Source organism: Pezoporus occidentalis, unplaced genomic scaffold (assembly GCF_034315485.1).
Source record: "Pezoporus occidentalis ecotype Australia unplaced genomic scaffold, CSIRO_AGI_Poc_V1 ctg25, whole genome shotgun sequence".
Classification (NCBI taxonomy): domain Eukaryota; kingdom Metazoa; phylum Chordata; class Aves; order Psittaciformes; family Psittacidae; genus Pezoporus; species Pezoporus occidentalis.
The window spans coordinates 1,036,258-1,059,870 of record NW_026914394.1 but is presented as its reverse complement, the minus strand read 5'-3'; the positions used below and the strand labels follow the sequence as shown (position 1 = coordinate 1,059,870).

The following is a 23,613-nucleotide window of genomic DNA, read 5'->3' as shown; positions in this document are numbered from 1 at the left end:
TTACAGGTGCCATGGTACAAGCAAGTTCTGCTCTGGGAGAAGAAAACACCGGAGCAAAGACATTGCAAGGGGTAGAAAGCAGAGCTACACACTCCAGTGTGTGTCTGTAGGGGAATGAGAACTAGCATTTATGGGAGTCTGTATTTCTGTATCTCTAGCTGCAATGGGAGAAGTGTTTCAGGGAAGCAGGTAAGTTTTCCTACTTGCCTTGCTCTGTTTCTTTATCTGGATAAAGGATAAGCCTGTATTTCACAACTTCTTGTCATGCAGGAAGGTTGGCACTTAAAGTTTCCCCTTGGAGCCCAGGCATTAGCACTGGCCAGACGTTAGTGGATAGACCCCTCAGTCCCTCGCTTTTAAACTCTCTGAAGATCTTTCCCCTACAGACACACACAGGAGTTTGCAGCTCTGCTGTGTGTCCCTTGCAAAGTCGTTGCTCAAGGACCTGCTTCTAGCATGGCACCTAGAAAGTCATGCTGGTGTTTCAGGTGTGGAGGAAGAGCTGAGTAGGGCTGGGTGTCTGAAATGCAACTGGTTGCCAGTTTCTTCTCTATTCTGGCTGAAAGAAACAGCTGGTGACTTTCTTATTTTCACTCTACATGTCCATCTTAGAGGGTGGAGAAGATAGAATATGTAGAGACTGCCAGCTTCTCCTTCCAGATCCCTTTGAGAGGCTCTGGGAGGTGTCGGATGCCACCAGCCTGGCTCACCTTCTCCCTGGATTTCAGGATAGCAAAGCTTTGAGTGGAGGGGGAACATTTTCCATCATTTTTTTCCACCTGTTAAGATGAAGCTTTCCTGATCTTCTTTGCCCATTTGTGTCTGATTTACCCATAGATAACACCTGAAATAATTTTCAGCCATTTTTGCCTGTTCTGTGGCTAAGCAGTGCTTTCTAGGGATGCAAAGAGAACACGTAATTCACTCTTCCCACCTCACCTCCACTGCGATTAGTCCCGTTGGCCTGGGTTTGTTTACTTGGGAAATGCTCCCCTTTCTTTCATCAAAGCAAGGTTTTCATTTTTGTGCATGCCTTCAGCCTCTCAAATCCATTGAATTAGCCAAGCTGTTCATGAAACAGTTCACACATAGAGTTAAAACCCTGCTTTGTTTACCAGAGACAGCAGATAGAGAACAGTCTTCCTAGGCATTGCACTTAATATGGCAAGTTCGTGAGGTTATTTATTAGTATAATCTGGACTCTTTCAGCTTTGGGAGCATGAATAATACAGTATCAAAAAAAGCCATTTTGTTAAAAGGTGTTTTTATATATAGATAGATAGATAGATAAATATAGCTCGCTCTGATTCATCTGCTAAAAACTGCTGCTGTCCCTTGTTTGTTTGGGTTTTTTTCAAGCAGAAATAGCTGGGCAAGAGGAATGCCAGGAATGGAAATCCAGGATAAGCCTGTATCTTGTTGTGCAGGAAGGCTGCTGACAAAACTTTGGTACAGGTCTGGAATTTGCTTGGAAATGAAGTCAGTGCTCAGGGTGTAGTGCAGCAGCAGCACACAGCCAGACAGGGAGGCAGGGAAGAGCATCTGGCCCATCCAGGGATGAATGAAGGTCAGCATGCCTCATCCGTGGGAAGGCTGCAGAGACTGGGACATGAGCTGCGCAGCCCCCACGACCTGGTGGCTGGATATGAATGTGGATGTCACCCTGCAGAGCTAGAGTTGGGATGGTTTGAAGAAGTCCTGTAAAAACTGGTTTACCTTGTTCTAAACGAGGTCATAAATCTTTGCGCTGCTTCTTCTGCTGGAGAGGTGCAGCGACACCTTTGGTGGGGATTCAGGGTATGGTGTCAGCAGCCAGCACTGAAGGGAGACACCAAAAATCCTTGAGACTGAAAAGTTATCTTTGGGCAGACAAATGTCGTGCTCAAAACTGTGGATAGGGATGCACATATTGCTGCTGGAGCTGCACATACTTCTTGCATTCTTGGCCAACTGGATAGCTCTTGGCCAGGGTGAGACACAAGCCCTCCCATGCCATGACACACTTCACAGGGATAAACTGCAACACTCTCCATCCCTACTGCTCAGCTTGCACCTCACAGCCGTTGCCACATTCACAGCCTCCGTATCCCTTATGTGTCACAAAGGAGGCCATGCAGACAGCAGTGGAGCTGGGAGCCGGGTCTGGTCTCCAGCCATGGTGCAGTCCCTGGGCTTTAGGACAACCTCAGGCTTTAGCTCCTGTAGAAACCCTGGGATCTGCTCCCAGTCATGAACAAGAAACCAGACTCTGCTCAGGGCATCACTTGTGATGTGTCAGAGTGGATTTTCAGCCCTGCATGGACACCAGCATTAGTCAGTTTGATCCTGCCTCTGTGGAATAAAACACCAGCGCTTTGACTATAGTTACACAGAGAGTTAAGCCATAAAATAATAAGGAAACAGGTGAAACAAACCCTCAACATCCATCCTGAGGAACAAGATCTTTCTTGACCCACTAAAACATCATTTGTTCTTGTTCCCAGGAGCCAAAACACCGCTCTTCTGCATGAGCTGTGTGTATCGTTGGGTATGTGTGTATCCCTAAATTCAACTTGCCCAGTTGCATTAGGACAAACAGCTAATTTTGATATTCATTTTGCTTCTCCATCAACCCCTTTGCCAAATGGCATTTGAGTGGAATTGTGGAGATTGTGATTTTTATTTAAAGTGATTTACTAAAATCATTAGCACTTTTCCCAACGAGAAATCCATGGCAATACTTTTAATCTCCCCCCCCCCCCGCCATCTCACCAAATGCAAAATATTTTTTTTTTAATAACAGAGAGTATGAAATACATTAAAATCCACATTTTTATATTTATCCATGTTCTCTCCCTCTGTAATGGGATGGAAACTGTAATCATGGAAATAAAGCCTCCCTTTCAGATGAGAGATGCAGAGAGTGTCTAATGAACATTTAAACATCTATTTAGTCGCTTTGAATTGATATGGGTGTTAATGAAAAAGAAAGAGGCCACCTTTACTGTCACTGCAGGGAGACGCAAAAGGTGGAGGAGTATATTTTGGCATTACCCTAAGCCTCTTTAATGAATTCAGCGCCTGCAGCAGACCTCAGAGCTCCCCCAAGCGCTTTTCCTGCCTCTTCCCAGGAGTGCTCGGTGGAGGTCTAGGAAACCGAGGGGGGCTGCCCTCCGTCCTGCTGGAGCTGCTGTCACCAGCTGCCCCCAGGCAAGCAGAGAGCTGATGGCTGATGGCTTGCTTCATCCCCCGATGTGCTGATTCACAGCCACGCGTTTCCCAAAGAGCCGGGTGTGAAGTGTGGGAGACGGAGCTGTGCCAGATGTGCTGCAAGCTCCTGGCCATGGGGAGCAAGACAGGGACCACCAGCATCCACACTGTCAAAGCACTGTGAGCAGGTCTCTGTGTGTCCCAGCTTTCAAGGGTGCCCAAAGGCAGTGAACCCCTGACAGCCCCATCAACAGCCGAGCACCATGGCTCCTTTGGCTGGCACTTGCAAAGCTATGGGGAGAGGAAAGTGTCAGCCAGGTCTCTGTGTTCTTCCTTTAGGTCTAGATGAGGAAAAACCTTTTTCTGATGGTACAGCAGGAAGGAAAGGGCTGTTGTCACCACAGGTTTGTCGGTGGGGAAGCCATCTGCTGCTTGCAACCCTGTTCAGCCATTCATGCAGCTGGTCCTTGCTACCTAGGAGTTCCTCTGTTTTGGGTGTGTTTACCCCTATCACTTGGGGCAGAGAACCTGACCCAGCTCCTCGGGGACTTTAACCCATATCTGATTAAAGCACTTAAAGGTGGTGACGGCCTCAGGACCTCCAGAGTCACAGCATCCCCTTTTGTCCTCAGTTCCTCTGATTGACCTCCCCACTCACATACACCTTTGCAAATACTTTGCCCCAGATCACCCAGCTCCTTTCCCTTCTGGGAATAAAGGGACACAGAGTGGTGGGAGCACATCTGGGATGGTCGTACCCAGAGCCAGCCACAGGCATGGTTCAGCCTGGACCAGATGCTCTCCCTTTCCCTCTGGTTGATGCACTGGTGCCATGGCAACTGCTAACACCAAACAGCTGCAACGACAATACAGCTTCAAAGCAGCTTCAGTCCCTAAGGACCAGGGGGCATATTCTGGGGGTTGTCATCTCCTCCTGGGGACCCCAGCTAAAGGATGTGTCTCTGGAGCAGGGCAAAGCCAGACTGCAACATGCTACACCTGCATGGAGCCCAAAACCCACCTAAAAAGTTCTTATAATCAATCTTGCCCCATTTTCCCTCTTGGAAAGATAAAATCTGGCATGGCAGGACGCAGAGGCTGAGAGAGCAGCTGTTTGCCTTTAGCTCCTGACTCCTGCCCTGGCCCCCAGAGCATCCCATCTTCATGCTTTGGAGGCAGAAAAGCAGCTCCAGCACCAAGGATCACTGGGGCAATGGGACATTACGACATGTCCCATTGCAGGATTACATCTCCATGCAGCTGCCCAGATGAGTTTCTGCAATCAGTCACAGACCCGCTACTTGTGAGAAGTTTTTGGATGCTGCAAAATGGTCCTGGGGGACAGAAATCACTGGCACCTGGTCCATGCACACTCCAAGAGGGGCAGAAAAGCTTTTCTTTGCTTCTGAGCTGTACAATCTGTCCATCACCTACTTGAGCCCTGGTGATTTCATTGTAAGGGAGAGATGTTCCCATTTTATCCTATACCCTTCCACCCCCCCGGCAGCTGGCTGGATTGCTGCTGGTAACACACACATTTAAAGTTAATCTTTTGCCATTATTTCTCAGAAGCTCCATCTGGCTGCCTTCAGGCCTGATGCGGTGATTTCCTTGCCTCCGTGACAGCTATTTTGTACATGGGGAAGCTGCCCCCAAAAAAGAAAGAAGGATGTGAAAGATGGAGCTGTGATATGTTTTCACCTCCAAATATAGAAAGACAATTTCCCCCTCTTTAAGATTTCTTCTTCCTCCTCTTTAAAAATGTCCCAGTGCCTTCAAACTGAGCCAGCACTCCAGTGAAATCCCATTACCAAGGAGGACGAAAAGTGTTTGCAGGGAACCTGGACCAATAAAAACCATCATCAAGGTGACCAGGGACAGGCTGCTTCTTACTAGCTTGCATAGAGAGCTACCCAGCGTGGGGAGATGGCAAGGGAGCTCAGCGCCAAATCCTGCAGGCTTTCTGCAAATCGGGCATCCCGCTGATGCCAAAAACTTGGCCTGGGCGGGGAGTGGGGAGGACAGGGCTGCGTGGAGCATCGCTCCCTTGGGATGCTGGCGGTGGGATTGATGATGTCCGCCTTCCTCCCGGCAGCGCCTGCGATCTGATTTCTCCCTGCCGGTAGCACAGCTCCCATACAAAGGCTGTGCTGAGCACTCGCGGCAGGGCTGGACCAGGGGGTCGCGCCGGAGGGGCACCGGATCCGTCCTCAGCGCTGCTTGATCCTGTGCTGCCGCTGGGACGCGCCGGCTGCGCTCTCATGCACACGCGTGTACCCACACGCACGCTCCGGCTGCTGCCCACCTTCCCCTCCACCGCTCCAGCGGGAGGATCCATCGGGCGGATCAAGGCACGTCTTGTGGAATCAAAAGGATTAACTCCCCGGGGAGCAGCCGCCGGCTTCACAGCGCGCTTGGGAGTTGTGGAGCCAGCCCCTCGGCGGTGGATAATGCCCCTCGCTGCTGGCAGCCGCGGCGGCTGGGAAGAGCGAGCAGGGCTGTAGGGTGAAGGGACAGGAGAGGAAGAGGACGAGGAGGAGTATACATACACACACCCCGCAGGCAGCGGCACCGGAGCGGTTGCTCTTTGCGAGGAGGTCTGTAGGGAGCCGGGCGCTGGATAGAGCAAGCTGGAGCATCAGGATAGCTGATCTGTTCGCTTGAAAAAGTCCTTAAGGTAAAACCCGAGAGCAGCCACTCCTCATCTGGGCTGCCCTTTGGAGACCAGGCACGGGGCTCGCTGCTGTTGTGGACATCGTCTCTGACCATGGTTTTGTTCTTAAAGGAATCAATCAAGAGATGTCGGCAACAGAAAGAAGTTGCTGAGAGCGCGGCTGGGAGCTGCTTGCTGCCTGCTCTGACACGCACTGTGAGCAGCTGAACTTTGTGGGGTTTGAACATACATTTCTCCTCTGCGGACACTTCAGGCAGCACTACGGGAGAGGAGAGGCACGGCACCGCACACCTTGCGCCTGCGGGTACCCACACTGAGCTTGGGGGATGGCAAAGAGGGATTTCTGCCTCTCCAAGGACCATCACCTGTGAAAAGAGGCTGGAGAAGGGTGATTAATCTTTGTTTTCCAGATGACTGAAAATAGCTACAGGATCCTGCCTCTCTGCTTTTCATCAGCGAGTAGCACCTGGGGGAGATGGCTGAGGGACAAAAATGGTATCGCTCAAAATCATTCTAGCACCTACTTTTTTCCAAAGAACTTCATGTCCATAGGGGTTTGCCGTGGACATTTCCAGGGGTGAGGACCAACATACCACAGATACATCCCTACTGGATCATGTAAGAATTCGCAAATGAGAAACCGACCCCAGCAAGACCTTCTCTGCCCAGCTTGCAGTACATGGTTTGGTGTAAGCACGGCAATTCTCGCCTCTTTCTTTCCCTTTTAAATCTCTTGGGCTTGGAGACCTCTCTCCCCATTGCAATTATGATCATTTGCAACATCAGTGCCATCAAAGATTGGAGCACTTTCCTCTCCCAGATCCTTCCCAGCGTTAACAAGACTCTGAACTTGGTACAGCAAGTGGAAGCCACCACCAGCTCAGTGGTAAGTGTCCTGCAGGACCCTGAGCAGGACAGCTACCTGTCCAACAGCCAGTCCATGAACTCCAGCAACTTCACGGCTGGCCTGGACCACTTGTTCCAGTACTCGTACTCAGACAATGACCAGCTCTACAAGGAGTATAAGCCCCCTCCTCGAGATGCCATTCCTCTGCCCAAAGCTGTCCTCTACCTTCTCATGGCAGCCCTGGTGGTGGTGGCAGTGGCGTATGCCATCGTCGGGCATCTCATCAAGGACCTCATTCATGACTTTATAGGTGAGTGCAGGCATCAGGCGCTGTGTGCATGTGGTCAAAAAGAGCCTGGGGCAGAGCCCAGGGATGCTAGCTGATCATTCTCCTTTGATTTGGTGGGGTTTAGACCAAGCCTTTACCCTTTCACATTTACAGAAGTGTTAGTTTATCTGATGTGCTGGGTTCGCCAAGCTGAGCTGTGTGTTGATGAGCTTCCCAGAGAAAATCCTTGGGTTCAGCTCCCTTCCTGAAGAGATGAGGCTTGTGCATGTATGTATAAATGTGTGTGTGCTTAAGTTGGTGCTGCCAAACAACTGAGCTTGGATTAGAGGTCTCCAAAATGAAGAGTTTCATGTCAACAGATACCTGAGCACGGGAAAACAACCCGCCAGTGCATTGTGAAAGAATAGCTGCCATATGAGCCTAACCCCTGATCAGACACCAGAGAATCCACAAACTCCCAGGAAACGCAGCTCAGCAGTCTGACTCCCTTGTACAGCACCTAGCACAACCATTACAGCCTGTGCAACAAATCTGGACAATGATAGCTCAAAGAGTGCATGTTTTTATGGGATTTGGCTTCCCGGCTCTTCATTCCACCCTGCTGCTGATGAACGAGGTCCCTTGTCATTGGGGACAAAAGCGCAAACACTCTGCTGGCTGTAGCCGCTGTGGGCAGGCAGAGGTGCAGGCAGAGGTGTTGGCTGCTTAAAGCATGCCCTCAGTGGCACTCTTGTTTGCCCATGATTTGTCAGGCTGGTCGTGCTGGGGAGTGCAAATGTACTCAGTTCCCTAAGGAATGCATGGTAACTTTTGGCCCCCACAGCCAGCTTGCCATGTCCTTTTAGGAACAGGGCCCTGCTGCAGGGAGCTGGTGGCAGTTTTCCAGCTCAGATGAGGGGCTAGGAGGGATCCACAGATGAATATAAGCTCCTAGCTCCTGCAGATGTATATACCCCCCCCACTGAAAGCTCTGAGGAGCAATGTCCTCTGCAGGGGAAGAGAGCTGAAATCCCTCTGCACAGCCCTTGCTCTGAGCCTGCCCCCCAGCCAGGGATGCAGCCCTGCAGGCTCCATCTCTGCAGTGGGAGGGAGATCACACTCATGTGGAGCAAAATACACGTGCTCCTTCATGATTTCCCTTTATTTCCATGCTCTTGGGATGCAGGAGGTACACACCAGTCAAAACTCTAACCAACTGCCTGCAAGGCAGGGAGCACCCATGCCTTGCTGATGGGACGGGCAAGCCAAGTCCCTTGGGCAGGGGGTCATGAGCAGGCAGGGGCCAGCAGATATGGGACTTAGGTAAATGGGAAGGAGGGATTTGGGACAAGAAAGGTCGAACCTCCTGGCAAGCAGCAGTGCTTGGGGTCTCACGTGAGGCTCAGCCAGGAAAATAGCAGAGAGCTGCTGCTGAGAAGTCTTTCTTTGCCCCAGCTTGAAGGGAACTGTTATGTCTTAAAGTGTTAAATATAACACTTAATCAGCATCTTGCTGGGGCTGTAACGTCTCCCAGCTCTGCCACTGATCTGATTTAGCATTGTCCTCCCAACAAAGGCACAGCACCTAAATTATACACACTCCTGCCCTGAGATGCGCAAAGGACCAGGTCAGGACAGGTTAGAAACCCCTCTGAGTCACAATGCCCACACGGAGCAGACACCCCTGCCCTTTTTACTGGGGTACCTGGGGCAGGAGAGCATGGATGTGAGTGCTCAAAAACACCTCTTGGGTGAGTGCTGGAAAACAGAACCAAAATCCACATAAACGTCATGCTCTTCCAGGCAGGGAGAGAGGCTGAAGCCAGGGTTGGAGGCACCCATGCCCATGCCGTGCTCAGGATCAGTGCACCCTGGTGACCTTGGGCACCTTTTGATTTGCCTCTGTGTGGGACAAGGTCAGCGGGGTGTCCCTTCCCTAGCAAAGCCACAAACGGACAGCCACAGCCTTTCACAGCACCACAGCCATCCCAGGGCTGGCCAGGCGCTGGGAATATCTACCCACTTTCTGCCACTTTGGAGAAGCCCTTTCCCAGCTGAACATCCTTGCTGGGCACAGAGCGTCCTCTCTGCCCTGGTGGATGTGACATCTCTCCAAGTTAGGGTCAAAAATCCAGATGTGAGCTTCTGCCCCATCCAGAAAGAGAAGGCATCTACCAAACTCCAGCAGCACCCCTCAGCGCCAAAGGCTGCCTCTGACTCGTCCTATTTAGCACTCCAGGCTTGTCTTCACACCATTTATGCGCTTAAAATGAGCCAGTCCTTGGAGGAAAGCAGACAAGTCCATGTTTGTTAACTCTGCCAAGAAACAGCCCTTAAAGAGAAGGTTCCATTTGAATGAGTTTGCATAAAATTACTTCAGGGACAGGACAGAGGGACCAAGGGATAGTAAATAAGAAACTGGTCTATTAGCTGCCTTAACACAATGCCCAAATTTATATACTCAGCAGCAGCTCCAACTTCCACTAACAGAGTTTCTGCACTAATCATATTTATAAGGATACAGAGAGATGGAAATAAGATGCCAAAGGGCTGGAGCCTGTTTGGGGGAGATTAAAGTGTGAATAGCTAATCACTACTTTAAACAGTCACTCGGAGACGTCAAGGATGATTTTAACTCCTCACCAGCAGCTTGTAGGACACCACTGGGGGACTCAAAGCATCACCAGCTCCATGCACCAACAGGGACCCAGTTGCTGGGCTCAGTTCAGGAGGGCAAAGGGGCTCTCGGGATGCTGCTGAGCTCTTTCCCCTGTGAAGTCTGCATGGGTATTTGAGGCACTGACACCTCTTGCAGCTGCTTCTTAAAATTCAATTAGAGCTTGTCCAGGCATCCCTGGGGAGAGATGAACGCAGCTGTGATGCCCAGTTTGGTAAGGAATAGCAGGAAATGAGAGGCTGCATCAGAGGAGAGGGAAAGATGTATTATTGGAGAGGATGAAGGCAGAGATCCCCTCCAGCCAGGGTGAGGATCCTGTCTGTCCTCATTCCCCTGGATAGGGATAAGAGGGCTCTGAAAAAGGCCCCTCTTCAGGTTTTCCTGGACACACTTGGCCAGGGAGAGCCTGGTTTCTCTCTGGTTTCTGATTTCCCACTTGCTTGGAGCTGACAAAGCCTCATGTTTGCGCCTTTCCCAAAACTCATCGGACATCTCTGCCTGGGGATGGATGCAATCCCCGCGAGGCAGGAGGGGAAGGCTCTGCGTGAGAGCCGCTCAGACCAAGGCCACCAGTTAAGACAAATTGGGTCGAAGCATTTGGAAAGCGGCTTAACTGGGGAGCGCTGGAGAGCTGCCAGGGACGGCGCTGCGGAGAAGTGCCGGCTTGGCAAATGACAAGCCTGTCACCAACGCACGGAGCGCCTAATTACTGCAATCCTTGGGAATCAGCCCGCCCTCCCTCCTCCGTCCCCAGCAGTTCACTGCACATTGCCCTTATTGAAACACACGGAAAAAAAAAGGAGGAAAAAGGGAAAAAAAAAAAAAAACACCCCAAAAGTTTGACTGGAAACAAAGCTGTTGCCATGGGGACCACAGCGCGTGCGGTCCCTGGGAAAGCATCGCACTGCCTGCACAGAACCACTCAGGTCTGCGTGGGAGCTGATGCTTTGCAAAGAGACCTTTGCTGGTGTCACCCAGTTCAGACGAGGTTTCCTCTGAGCTGCCGATCTCCGGAGGAAGTTTTTCCTTTGGGGATGAGCCCAAGATGGGGTACGGCAGGGCAAGCTCACTGATGCTGGTGGGACTGTGTGGGTTGATGGCTTCAGAGCAGCTCAAAACCTTAACCCATTCCTGGAGCAGGGTCTTTCATTTCTTTGCCCTTTTGGCCCACCAGATGTATTTTTCTTTTTCAGCCTTATCTCCACCCGCCACATTGCAGGCTTCTTTAGGAAATGGTCTCCTTGAACAAAGAGATTGTGCACGAACTTGGCGTTACTGAAAATAACTGCTGGGTGATCCTGCAGGGAGTCAGGATCCACTTTTAATTGCTCCACGCAGAACCACGGGGCTCTTAGGATAATTCAGCCCGTGGCAGGGATTGCAAACTGAGTCTCAGGCCCATCGGAGAAGACTTACATCTTCCCTTTGGGCTCTGGTTTGGCTATGATTCATTTGCTTCCCAAAGTTGTTGGAAAAGAAGAGACTACATCAGGTTCCCTTCTGTTTCCCACCTGGGTGCTAACCCACCTCTAACACTAACCCACTGCCTCAGTTTCCCTTTGGGTGCATGGGGGTGCACTGTGGTTCTTTAGGCATTGGTTAGGGGTGCTGATGTCCAGCAGTAGCTGCTGTAGGATGGCTTCCAGTGGGTTAATTCCCACTCCCAGCTACTGTAATAACAGACAGATGCCCCATTGCCGCATCCATCCTGGCATCACCACAGCTGCAGGCTGCGGCTGTCGGCCAGACAAGTGGTCACAGTGGTCTGGCCCTGCCAAAAGCAGGCAGCAGTGGCCTCACTCCAGGATAGCTGCTTCTGCAGCCAAACCTTTGAAGCACAAAGCCTGAGCAGTGATTGTTCCCAGCACATGCTGCCAAGGAACGACCAAGCCTGGCCTCAGGGATACGCCATCCCACAGTGGCATTTCCATGCCTGCCATCCAGTGGTCCAGCAATGGGCTGTGTCAGGTCCCTAAGGTGAGCACCGTGCCTCTCTACTCCTCTGCAAGTGCTGATGTTTTTGAGCTGAGACCAAGCACAGCTCCTCACTCTCTGGCCATCTTTGCCTCCATGGGCTGGAGGATGAGGAGAGCAAATAACCAAGCCAGAAGCATCCCTGCCTTACATGTACCACACCTGAGTCACCACCTCTCTGAAACCTGCTCTCCAGAGCAGCAACACTGCCCAGGGATCAAATGCAGCCTTGGTCCAGGGTTGTTCTGGTGCACAGGAGCTATTTTTAAGAGAATATCATAATTAACTGAATGCCTTTTCCATATCACCCCCTTTGATGACAGGTGACAGCTCCGCAGAGGGACAGTGTCCTTGCCTGTCCATCAGCAAAGCAGCATGCTCATGTTGCTTGGTGTGTAGGACAGTTTTGACTTGGCCAGCATGACTAACCTAGGAAATTTCTGCAAAACAGGGAAGGAAGAACAGACTCCAACAGCAATCTAATTCAGGAAGACTGGGGGGAAAGGGACTTCTTGATAACAAATTACTACTGCCAGAGGCAGACAGAGATTTTCCAGCAGAACAAACCTGGGAGATATCTGCTGATTTTGCTAATGAATAAGCAGAGTCCATCCTGCAAATGAGATAGATACGATGTCCAGCTGAGACTGCAAAGGGACATGAGTCACATGAGGGATACCCTTGAACTTGGCCAGAGCTTGTCCTGCCTTGTTGCAGAGCACAGGGCGATTGCTGGGTCAGGACATGCTTCAAAGAAAGAGGTGCTTCTGCTCCTGCTCCTGCTGCTGGAAAAGGGGCTTTTTTAGCAGCTGTTTTCACACCCAACTCCATTTAAAGCAAACAAAACTAGAGCACGAGTTCAGTTGTTCATCTAACTTGTTTCCCCTTCCGTTGCTTGTTTCCATCTCTGTAGGGAGTGTGAATGTCTCACTGCATTGCATTTAAATTTCAGCCCTTTCTCCCACTTCCCTCTGCTCTTCTGTCAGGGACATCTCTTGTCCAATGAGTGAAGTGCCTCTTAGACATCCCACCCTTTTACCAGTGGATGCAGGGGACCTGGCCTGGATAAGATTGGCATGAAGCATCCCTGTGCTCTGTGGACACAAGCAGCAGGAGGATACTCCCTGCACTGTAAGGGGTTTCCAGGTGAGGATCACCCCTCATGGTGCTGGTATGAGGAGAGGTAAAACGCACTGTGAAATCTGCGAAGCCCTGAACAGCGTTTGTCTGCCCCTAAAAACACAGCACATCCTAAGGATCCTGCTTCCAGGGATGCAGTCAAAGACCCAGGCAGAGCCAGGGAGGTGCAGGGGCACTTTGTGCCACATCACTCAGCTATTTAGGGAGAGATTCTAATCCACAACTCCTGGTTTACTTAGCCTGCCCTATCTCCTCTCCCCAGCTGCTTTGGATCAATCCCTCCATATCGATCTCACCCCATCTCAGCACTTTCCACCTCGCCTTTCGCCCTGCAAGACCTCAGGAGGCAGGCTGAGCCCCAGCAGCTCCTGGCCAGCAGGGAGAGGTGCCTCTGGGTTAGAGGCATTTTGTCCCTCTCCTTTACATGACACATGACTCCTTGTGGCTGGAGCCTGTGTGAACTCAAATGGTGACTTTCCTCCAAAAGAGGATTTCATTTTCCTCTCAGTGACAACCGTGCCCATTTTCTGTTGCTCATGCAGACCCCCTGCCAGAGGTAAGGGATGGAGAGAGAAATCCCTGTCACGATGCTAAAGGCTTCAGCTACCTTAAGAGGGTCACCACCATCCCTCAGCTCCCACCCCCTCACTACCCTCCATTACCTGATTACAACCCCCCCTCCCCAGGGCTCATTATCAAGGTTTCTAACCCGTGCTTGTGCATGACGTAAGGTTGTGCATCACATCCCCTGCAAAGATCCTTCCACATCGAAGCAAGGTTTAATCTCATGGGGCCAAAGCCGTGCAGGTCTCCTCTCTCCTCCCCTTCATCCCTCCTCAGATATCCCATGGGAGACTTTGGTTTCCCAACCGCAGGCTGAGAGGAGCTGGGGGGGCAAGCTGAGGAGGAGCATGTTGAGGCTGCTGACAGTTTTATGGCTGTTTCTCCAGGGTCTTGCTGGCAGGAGATCCTCCATCAGCTCCATGGGGCCTCGCTCCCCTCTTCCACACATGGCAACACGCTGAAGTTACAGGCCATAAATGGCCACAAATAACGTGTAATTGTGTAATTACTTCACTCCTTACTTACACAGTCAAATCATAAAGGCATCGCAGTAAATACCCTCTAATGACAGCCTAATTACATCTTCCTGCAGATTACTGGGTAATTAGATCCAGCAGGCTCCAGAAATAATTCCCAGGGAAGCAGCGGTTCGGATTAGCGCGTACAATCCGGCCCGCTCTTACCCAGGAATTAGACTGTGGCAGCCTCGCATGAGCCGCCTTCCCTGGGCACCCTGTCACCCTTTGGTGATGACGCACCCTGACCCTTTTCCCATAGAAATAGCTTTTGCTGAACCCCACATTGCTCTCCCAAAGCACCATCCTCTGCATTTCTCCCTTTATAATGGTATCACGGTGCTGTGCCTTGCTCTGGTTTCTTCTGCTGCCTGCAAATGCCCTCAAGTGTTCATTGCTTGGCCACCAAATGCCACCTCCCCTCACTTACAGGCATGCAAAGCTGTGCTCTTTGCTTCCTATCGCATGCTGCAACCCTCTTGCAGTGGGTCTTAGGATATTTGGGTACCCATCACCTCTTTTTCTACAGGATATTCCCTTTCTTCCCTGCCAGACCAGCCCCTACTCCCGCTGGAGTTTTATGGCTGACGTCAAGGAAAGCAAGCTGAGAACTTTAATAGCATTTGTAGGAGGCAATCTTGTTATTGTCTTCCAGATCCTCCTCATGCCAAGCGGTTGCATGTGAGCCTAGGAGGTCTTAGGGGCAGGAGAGGGGGGGTCCAACCAGCATGGAACCAGCCCAGGCAGCCAGGAAGCAGCCAGTGGAGTGTTTGGCTTTGGTCTAAATCCAGTAAATCCAAGCAAAATGGAGGCTATAAAGGGAAAAAGACCTAAATGAGCCTTCCGGGCTTGGCTGCTTTCCTCAGGGAAGGGTTGCGATGGAGATCCCAGGGATTGTGGACCATGCAAGTGAAAGCTAAATGCCCCAGTTGGGACTTGGGGCAGATCCAGGGCTCCCCAAGAGCCTTTGGGCCGTGTCTTCGATGAGTTCTCCCATCACTCTTGGCAGCACCAAGGTAGCTGTGGGGACTGTGGAGGTTGTCCTGCCCTTCCTCTCACACAACCAGCAAATCTTGATGGAGGTGATGGAGGTGAACAAAAAAGGAAAGACAAGAAACAAACAGTCATTGTCTGGACACACCACAGTGCCCAGCGTGGTGGAAGCCTTCTCTTCCTTGTAACCTGCACCCATGTCCAGCCAGCCCACAGCAGCAGTGGGGTACAACACCCCCCTTCTCTCTGCCTGGTCGCTCTGGCAGGGCTGGACACCCACCCTGGCTCCACAGCATGAGCATCACCCCAAAAGCCATGCCCTGTGCCCTTGGGAATGGTGTGGCCAAATGGCTTCAGGCTGGAGAAAAATGATAAATCTTCTGGTGTTTCTTCACAGAAGAAGCTTTGGGGCTTTCAGAAAAGCCCCAGCATTAACCTACAGTGCACACACCAAGCACAGGGAGGACCACAGGTCATTGCCATCTCTCTTACCACTCCTGCAGCAATGTCTGGACACCACTGGTGACCCAAAAAGTCAGATCTTCCCCTCCCTCCACACCTGGGATCCCACTCCTGCGTTTGTTATCATTCAGCCTTGGTTTGGCTGCAAAGCTTTTTTCCACAGCCCCTGAAAAAGGCAGTGTCTCACTGTGATTGCACTTCTCTGGCCTTGCTCTGCCAGGCAGCCTGCGTCCTCCTCCAAAGAGCTGCAATTGAAATGCTGTTGGGGACAGAAAACGCCACAAAGGAGAAAAATGTTATTTCTTAAACAGGATCCATTGGTGAATAAGTGGATCCCCTCAGAAACAACTAAACAAGGCTGGACTTTTGTCTGCCTCCTGATACTCATCTCTGCTTTGTTTTGAGAACAGGGCTGAAGCAGAAAGGTCCTGGTGCTCCACTGCCCACCACTGTCACTTAGACTCGCCCACCTTTGGTTTGCTCATTGCTGGGGTGTCTCCATCATGGCTGGACATGGCCTCTCACTGCCCAAACAGCCAGGTTTTTAAATAGCAGCTATTTGGGAAGCAGCACACCACAGAGCTGCAGCGCTTTGTGCTGCAAGGGATGTCTTGGTCATACCATGTTCCAGCAGTGACCACTGTATTTTGGAGTGGGATCACTCACCCCCAGGGTTGTTAGAGTAGCTGGATCAGCTCAGAGCCACATTGTGGTGCTCTGGTGTTCTGCCAGAAGCACAGCCCCAAAGCTGCCCACGGAAGGGTTGAAGCCCTGGTGTGGCTGTGATGCACTCCCATGGCAGATAAGCTGTGTCCCCAGCCATGCCTCCAGCCCCTTTTGGATGTCACATGGTTATTTAATCATTCCCTCTGTTTCTGACAGCAAAAACCTGCTGTGGGGAATACATTGCCAGAGAGCCCAGATGCACACTTCGCTTCAGAGGCACTTCATTTTCATTTTTGGGATTAGCAGTGTGATTTCATTTGCCTAAGCCAGGAGAGCTTCCAGAAACAAGAAGCCTGAAAACCAGCCTGAAGCTGGGAAGAGCAGAGACCCCAGTACCAGGGGATCCAAGGGGGCTGAAGGGGCAGGGGTGGGATGGTAAATACCCAGAGTGAGGGGCAGGATGTAGTGGGAGGCAGTGATTTCCCAGACAGCTTTGACTCTGGGAACAGCCAGACGTAACCAGCAGCTTGTTCCGTGCTTTTCCCTCCTCCAGACTGGATCTTTGGCCCCAGCCCGGATGACAACAGCAACAAGAGCGACGTCAACTGCATCAGCAACAGCGTCAATGAGATGAGTGAGATGCCCGAGGTGCCACGGCGCCGGGACCGCCAGCCCCAGGACGTGGTCATCACCATCGGCGAGACCTGCCACTTACCACAACAGACGTGATGGGCACGGTGGCTGGGCCAGGTGGGATGGAGCAGCAGGAATGGAGCGGAGCGATGGAGCAGCAGGAAGATGCAGTGGGACTGCAGCAGCCACCATGCAGGACTGGGCAAAGAGAGGAAGGGAAGGGCAGAAGGCACCACAGAGCAAAGCCCTTCTCGCCCTGGTTTTGCCAGCCTCTAAGGACTTTGCTGGGGTGGGTGGCATTCCCCTTCTTCCAAGCACGTCAGTCCTGCCCTGATGTCTGCCCATGGGTTCATGACCTCCCTTTCTTCCCTGTGAATAGCAAAAAAGAAAGGCAAATGCAAAATACACCCACCAACAAGAGGAATGAGCCAGAGAGGAGCCAGGCGGTCCTTTGGTGTGCGGCTGCCCTGCAGCACAGGGATGGATGGTGAAAAGGGCAAGGGCGACAAAAAGGCAGCATGAGAAACGGGGGTGTCTGTTTCTGGGGAGAAGCCCAGGACACAGCAGGGAGCTGGGGCTGCAGCATGAGTTGGGGGCTGCAGAAAGGCACTGGAAGGTCAGTAGGAGCCAAATCCAACCCTGTACATCGATGATCTGCACAGGCCATCATTCCACCCCTTAGCTTTGCAGCTCTGCTGGGTGCCTTCCTCCTCCCTGCCAGGGCACTGCCACCCAGAACTGCCCTTCTCTCTTCTCCCCACTTTTCTCTGTCCAAAGGCATCCTTTCCATTGCTAACTGCAGGTGGATCCTCACTTCCCCTTTTTTAAGGGGCTCAGGGGAAGCCAGCAGCAGGCAAGGTGGGGGGTGACCTCCCAGACCAAGTGGGAAAAGAAGCATCATGATGGTTTAATTGGTATTCTAAGGCCAGTTCTTGCCCTGCTTGGGGTTTTGAACCAGGATCCATCATTTCGCTGTATAGCAGAGCACAGGCACCAGGACCAACCTCATTCCTTTGTCCCAGTGCCTCTTCCTTATGAAGGTCCCTTTGATCTCCACATATTTCCTAACCTTAATAAAAGGCTATAATAATGGCCCAGAGATCTGGTCCCAGGAAAAGACAAGTGGTCAGGACTTCAGGGAGCCGAGCCCTGCCTTTCCCATCCTGAGGTACACAGAGCACCCCTAACAGCGGGAGCCAGAGCGTCATTTTCCCCTTCTGAATGCAGTTAGGGGAAAATGAATGTATTTTCCACCTCCTGCTCTGATGGCTTTTAATGAGAGCCATTACCAGCAGTCCCACGCTGGGGCTTTGTCTGCTTTGCAGCAAGCAAGGGCAGTAGCTACAGTACCGCAAACACCCCTCAGTAATTAACCATTTCCAATCAGACACTCCATTGCTCCATCCAGCATTCTTCTCCTATTTGATTTGGCCCTGGGTTTGTAATGCTAGGTCCAGCAGTGGGGCTGTCAAGGAGAAGACAGGCAGCAATGCCACAGAAACATGGAGGGATCCTGGGGGTGAGCCTGGGTCTGTCAGTGATGGAGCTGGCTGTGTGCTGGGGAAACTGGGAAGGTCCAGATTCCTGTGGGACAGGAGCTTATATGTGGTGGGAAGGCTGGTCTTTTCTTCCCTGCTCTTTCAACACATAGAGGCTGGGCAATGGGGTGACCCAGCTGCCCCCAGTCACTGCTGGGGGTACAGTGAGGCCATGTGTCCAGCATTGGCACTGCTCTCGAAGGGACTGGTCCCTGCCATGGGAACATGGCCCTCACCGGGCACAACTGGTCCCCCCACAGCTGCAGGCAACAGCCCCAGCTGCTCATCTGCACTGAGGATCCATCACGCAGCTGCTGGAAATGAGGCTTCCTTGTGGATGGAAGCAGCCCCTTCCACTCCAGCAGAGTCCTTGCTCCCTTCCTGACACTTGTTGGGTCCCACACGGCACGGTTGGACCCTGGGGGATGCTCCTGCACAAGCAGCAGCTCGCACCCAGCATCAGCGTGGCTGTCATCCACCCAGGACACTGTCCTCCGAGCAGGAGAAGGAAGGAGCCAAGCTCCCTCCTGTGGCCACCGGCACCGGGTCTACCGGGCTGCTCAAGGCTGGGAGCAGTCTGGTGGGGAATCACCCTCAGCCCGCTCCCCTCCTGGAGCCAGGACCCCTCCTTTGAACCCCCTTTTTTGCAGGGATGCAAGGAAGGATCCTGATGCTGTGCCCATCCCCAGACCAACCGAGCCTCAGGTAATGCTATGGCAAGGGGAAACCACCAACCTGAGCCACAGCGTCTCACCTGCTCAGCACCGGGAACCGGGCTGGCCCTGGGGCTGTGCAGGACCCCATGGCTGTAGCTGCTTTCTCTCCTGTGACCTCACTGGAACCCGCAACACGACAGGGGAAACAGCAGAGGACACCAGTTTCACACACACACCACCTCCATCCCCCTATCCCTGCATCACTGCCATCATCTGGCACCTGCCTCGCCGTGATTTATCAACAGACACCGCACTGGTGCTGAGCTCTGAGGATGCTCTGAACCTGTCAGAGAGTCATGAGACGCCATGGAGCCGTTTTGCCTCCAGAAACTGGAGCAGAGTGTGGCTTTTGGCTGAAAGCAGCCCCTGCCCCTCCAAGACATCAGTGGCTTCCAGCCCAGGCACCCACCCCTGGACTGGCTGCTTTTTGGAGGACATCTCCAGCACCCTCAGAGCACCTTTGAAGCGGGGTGGCAGTGTAGGACCAGATGGACAAGCAAAACTGAGAGGGTGGGGAAAGAAGGGTTGTTTGGGGGCCAGGGCACATGACAGCAACCTCATCTGCTCCTCTTGCCTACCAGGACCCCTACTCAGGGCTGGGCTGTCCCCACCAACCCTTTCCTTGTCCCGCACCTCCTCCAAGCAGGGTATGAGGGTCCAGCCATCCAACATCAGGGGCTCAGGGAGAAGGTCCATGGGAAGAGGTGTTGGGGGCTGTTTTGCCTGGGGGAGGTTTGGGGGGTGCCAAGGGGAAAGAAGGCTGATGAGGGTGCCAGGCTGCTCCACCTGCTCCCATGCCTGCACCTCCTTAGTGCAGGAGGCTGCTGTTTAAGCTCCTCTTTCCTCCCCTAAGCACCTTAGGGAGCAGGGGTGAGAGATGCCGGTGCTTTTTATGGCAGCCATAATCCTCACCGCACACACTGCCTGTGCCCTCCCACCCCGAGGCCCAGGACTGAGCCTTCAAGATGGGGGCTGCTGTCCCAGAACTCCCTCAAATCCCTTCAGTTCCCAATGTTGTCTCTCTCCCAGGGCACCGATCCTGGCTGGGGATAATTGTGGCCTCAAAACCCCTTTGCAGAAGGTGTCTGAGGGCCGCAAGTGTTGCACCCCTCTGCCAGTTACAGCACTCTGATGTACAGATTGATGTTACAGCCAGACAGCTGCAGAAGTGCATGGATGAAGAGTGGAGCCACTGCCTGGCCTCTCTGCTCCATTCCAAGCCTGGGGAGAAGGGATGCAGAATGGGAGGTTTGATGCCTGGGAGAGGCACATTTCACTTCCCATCCCTGTCACAGTGGCCAGCTCTGTCCCCCTACCCAGCCCCAGCCGCAGTCACACACCTGGGACCACCACCAACCATGGAGGACTGCAAGCTCCCATTTGGAGGCATCCCTCTGGTCCTGCTCCCCATCCTGTCCCACTGGAGATGCATCCTGACATCCCCCTGACAGCCCCTCTGCAACATATTCAAAACATGTATTTTTCCCTTTAAACACACCGCGGAAGGGACAAAACCAGCCTGGGGGGGGGGGGGGGTCCTCTAGGTCAGGCCCAGATAAGACGGTGAAAGAAGATGAATTTCTCCAAGGAGCAATCCCAATTTTCCTTCCCCTCCCCACGGGGAACCGAAAGCGGGCAGGAGGTGGCGACAGCAGCACACGCATCTGGGCACACACAGCTTCAGGTGTCACCCCTGGGGTGGCACTGAGCGAACCCAGGTCCCACTCTACATGGGAAAGGGGGGATTCTTACCAAGTGATGGGTATATAAATGGGAAGGAGAAGGCGGCACATTGCGGACCCTGATGGGCCGGGGTGGGTGCGCACCACCCAAGGGAGGAGGAAGGGGACTCCTGGCACCTTGGCTGGGCTGGAAGGGTGACATGGGCAGGGAACCCAGCCCAGAACCTGTCCTTGTCACCCGTCCCGTGTCACAGCCCTGAGGCCCCAAGCAGTCATGTTTGTTTTTCACTCTCAAGCAGGGTTGGGAAGCTCTAAAGCCAAAGGATTAGAATCCAAAGCGAAGGCCAGGCAGGGAGCAGCCCCGGGAGGCATTTCCCAAAGGCTCAGCTAGCTCCTGGCTTGTGCTCCAGCTTTGTCCCTGTGTTCAACAGCCTGTGGGTCATTCAGCTGCTGACCCAAGAGCAGACTCAGGGGGAATTCAGGGGGTACCACAGGAGGCAGGAGGCTCCCATGAGACGCTGGGCAGTCAGAGCATCCCCTGCCTGGTGTGGCTTCTCCAGTGTGTAATAAGAGGTTGAGCACACACTGAAAGCATGCCCGTCCTTAGAAAACAGGCGGAAGGCGGGAGGCAACTCTTCCTTCTCAGCTGCCCCTGCACAAACCTGTAGGAGGTTCTGCCTTTGGAAACCTGTAATCCTGAGGGAATGGGAAGGAAAAACTGGAAACCAGCTGAAAACTCAGGGCACAGGAACCCTCCACTGGGCTGGTTTAACCTGGTACAGGGGAGTCCTGGGAAGGGCACAGGGAGCAGGCTGGGTGAAACCAGGAGAGAAGGAGAGCTAGATGATGGGGCCAGCCTGAGCCAGGTCCTCAGTGCCAGGAGTGAATGCTCTCCTGATCTGGAGGTGATTTTGGCATCATGGGGCTCTCCCTTGGCTCCACCAGCGCCAACACTTCAGCCTTGCCCAGGAGAACATCCCCACAGCCAAAACAGGGCAATCTGAGAGCAGGGTTTGGGGGCATGACCAGCCCCTCCTGGCTTAGTTGTTGGCCTCTCTGCCCCACACTGCCTGCAATGGGTCAGGCAGCTCAAGCCCAGGGCTCTGCCTGAAGCACTGCTCCTGGCAATTAGAGAACCGTGGGGTGAATGGGACACGCTCCCCATTGGCACTGGTGTCACTGGGTCACATCATTGCACCCCTACAGCTGAACACTTTCTCTTGAGGGGTTTGGTTTTCAGGCAGGTCACCCTGTAATGCAGCCTGCGATCATCTCAGGGAAAGCAGTGGGCAAGGTATTGTCAGCCCCAGGTTACTCTTGGTCCATCTGGACCTTTTCTTACCTTCTCATGTTAGCAGTGGATGCCAGAGACAAGCCTCAAGCAGAGCCCAAAAGGTTCATTTTAGAGCAGCCCCAAGCAGCCCTGTTACAGGTTTCCTCCCAGCACCTGATCCCTGAGCAAGGCACAGGGAATGATACAAGGGACAACATGGAGCATCCCTGCCCCAAGTCCTGGTGAAGGTCCCGGTGCCAGGATCCAGCCCCATACCCCCTGCACCCACTCGCCTGGTCACTCCACAGCAATGCACCCCACAGCAGCCAGCTGATAGGGTTGTATGGGGCTATAGGTCTGCCAGACCAAAGGCCACGGTGAGGGGCGGAAGGGCTGGAAGCCACCCCCCCTTTGACCACGGGCACCGGGCTCTTCCCCTCTGTAAAAAGGTTATTTTCCTGGTGCCTCCCCACAGGAACTACCATAAATCGCTTAAATGGCTGCAGCACTCAGGGGATGGGCCCTTTCTGAGCCAAGCTGCATGTGGGGAGGGGAAGGCCCAGGGGAGTGTTTAATAGCTAGCAAGGGGAGCCATTGAAGTGTTTTACTGCCTCGTTAAGTCAGTCTAATCTCTGTGTATATCTTTAAAAGAAAAAAAAAGATGACTGCATGGTGTTTTTATTGTAAGAGGTGGGTGTTTTCTGGCACCGGCTGGGATCCTGCCTGCTTTATCTGCTTGTTTTCTTACCTAACACCAGAGCTGCACAGCCCAAGGGCAGCAGCAGGCAGGGCCAGGCACTGCTCCTCCCTGGGCAGTGGTGAGAAGGGAGGCTCCATGCCTATGCTGCAGGCTGTTTCTCACCCATGGGTGCTGTGCACCCCATTGCTGCGCCCACCTTGCAGCAAGAGGCGCTGAGATTGAAGGGGATACCCCGATTCTATGCGCAGCTGAGGCTCCTGTAGGCTAGGCTTAAGAGTCCATACCCAGGGGAACCGCAGCAAAGGCAATACAGAGCTGCCTGACCGCTGGGTCTAGCTATGGAAGAGGAACGGGCTGAGAATTTTGTTTCTAAGGTTTCCGTACGTTATGTTTCACCTCAGCCCAGCATAAAACGTGGAAATCCTGCCAAACCCTGCTGGCTCCAGCATCCACCTCCCCATCTGCAAAAACTCATGGTTTCAAAGCCAGGAGACGGAACGGATGCTGGGCTGGGATGGCAAGGCTGGATAAGCCGCCTGCGTTTGCTTTGGAAAGGCTGATGTTTCCACGAGCTCCAGTGGTTCTAAAGGGACCCACCCTCTAAAATCCACCCAGGAGCAAATCCCAACAGCCTCAAATCAGAGCTGTGGCTGCTCCCACCCCATGCTGGGCTGGAGAAGTCTCTGTCCCATACCCAGACCCCCATGCACACCCTAGATGGAGGAGGCTGCAGGAACCAAGGCTGCAGACGCAGAACAGGGGAAGCAAACATGACTCCAGCATGGCTAATGTGGCTGGCAAACACCTAGAAAGATCTTCCTTGGAAATCTGGGCAGGAAGGGTGTTTGTAAGTGGAGACATGGATCAGCTGAGCTCAATACACCCCATCTCCCACAGATCCAGTGTCACCAGCATCCTTGCTCCCAGCAGATGTGCTCTGGTACCTAACTGCTGCAGGAAGGGTGACTTTTATATGTCACCACCCTGATGTGAGAAGGGACAGATCCCTGGACACATGGTCTGGGTTAAAGGACTGGGGTTAAACCTACCAGCAGCTCCACAGGATCTCACTCTCCCCTTTCCCTACAAACCCCCATAAGCTC

General features: G+C 52.9%; 1 protein-coding gene and 1 long non-coding RNA gene across 2 annotated transcripts; one reads left to right on the top strand and one right to left on the bottom strand.

Moving 5' to 3' along the window:
- Nucleotides 1-1,279: 1,279 nt before the first annotated feature.
- LOC134165987 (uncharacterized) lies at nt 1,280-4,002 on the bottom strand. The gene is made up of 2 exons (XR_009965721.1): nt 3,854-4,002; nt 1,280-1,818 (listed from the first exon to the last, which is right to left on the bottom strand). It is a non-coding gene; the product is annotated as an uncharacterized LOC134165987 (long non-coding RNA).
- A 1,751-nt stretch (nt 4,003-5,753) lies between these two features.
- LOC134165840 (uncharacterized) lies at nt 5,754-17,693 on the top strand. The gene is made up of 2 exons (XM_062623009.1): nt 5,754-7,020; nt 16,522-17,693. The coding sequence occupies exons 1-2, from the start codon at nt 6,543-6,545 to the stop codon at nt 16,695-16,697; spliced, it is 654 nt and encodes a 217-aa protein (XP_062478993.1). The 5' UTR covers nt 5,754-6,542; the 3' UTR covers nt 16,698-17,693.
- Nucleotides 17,694-23,613: the final 5,920 nt, after the last annotated feature.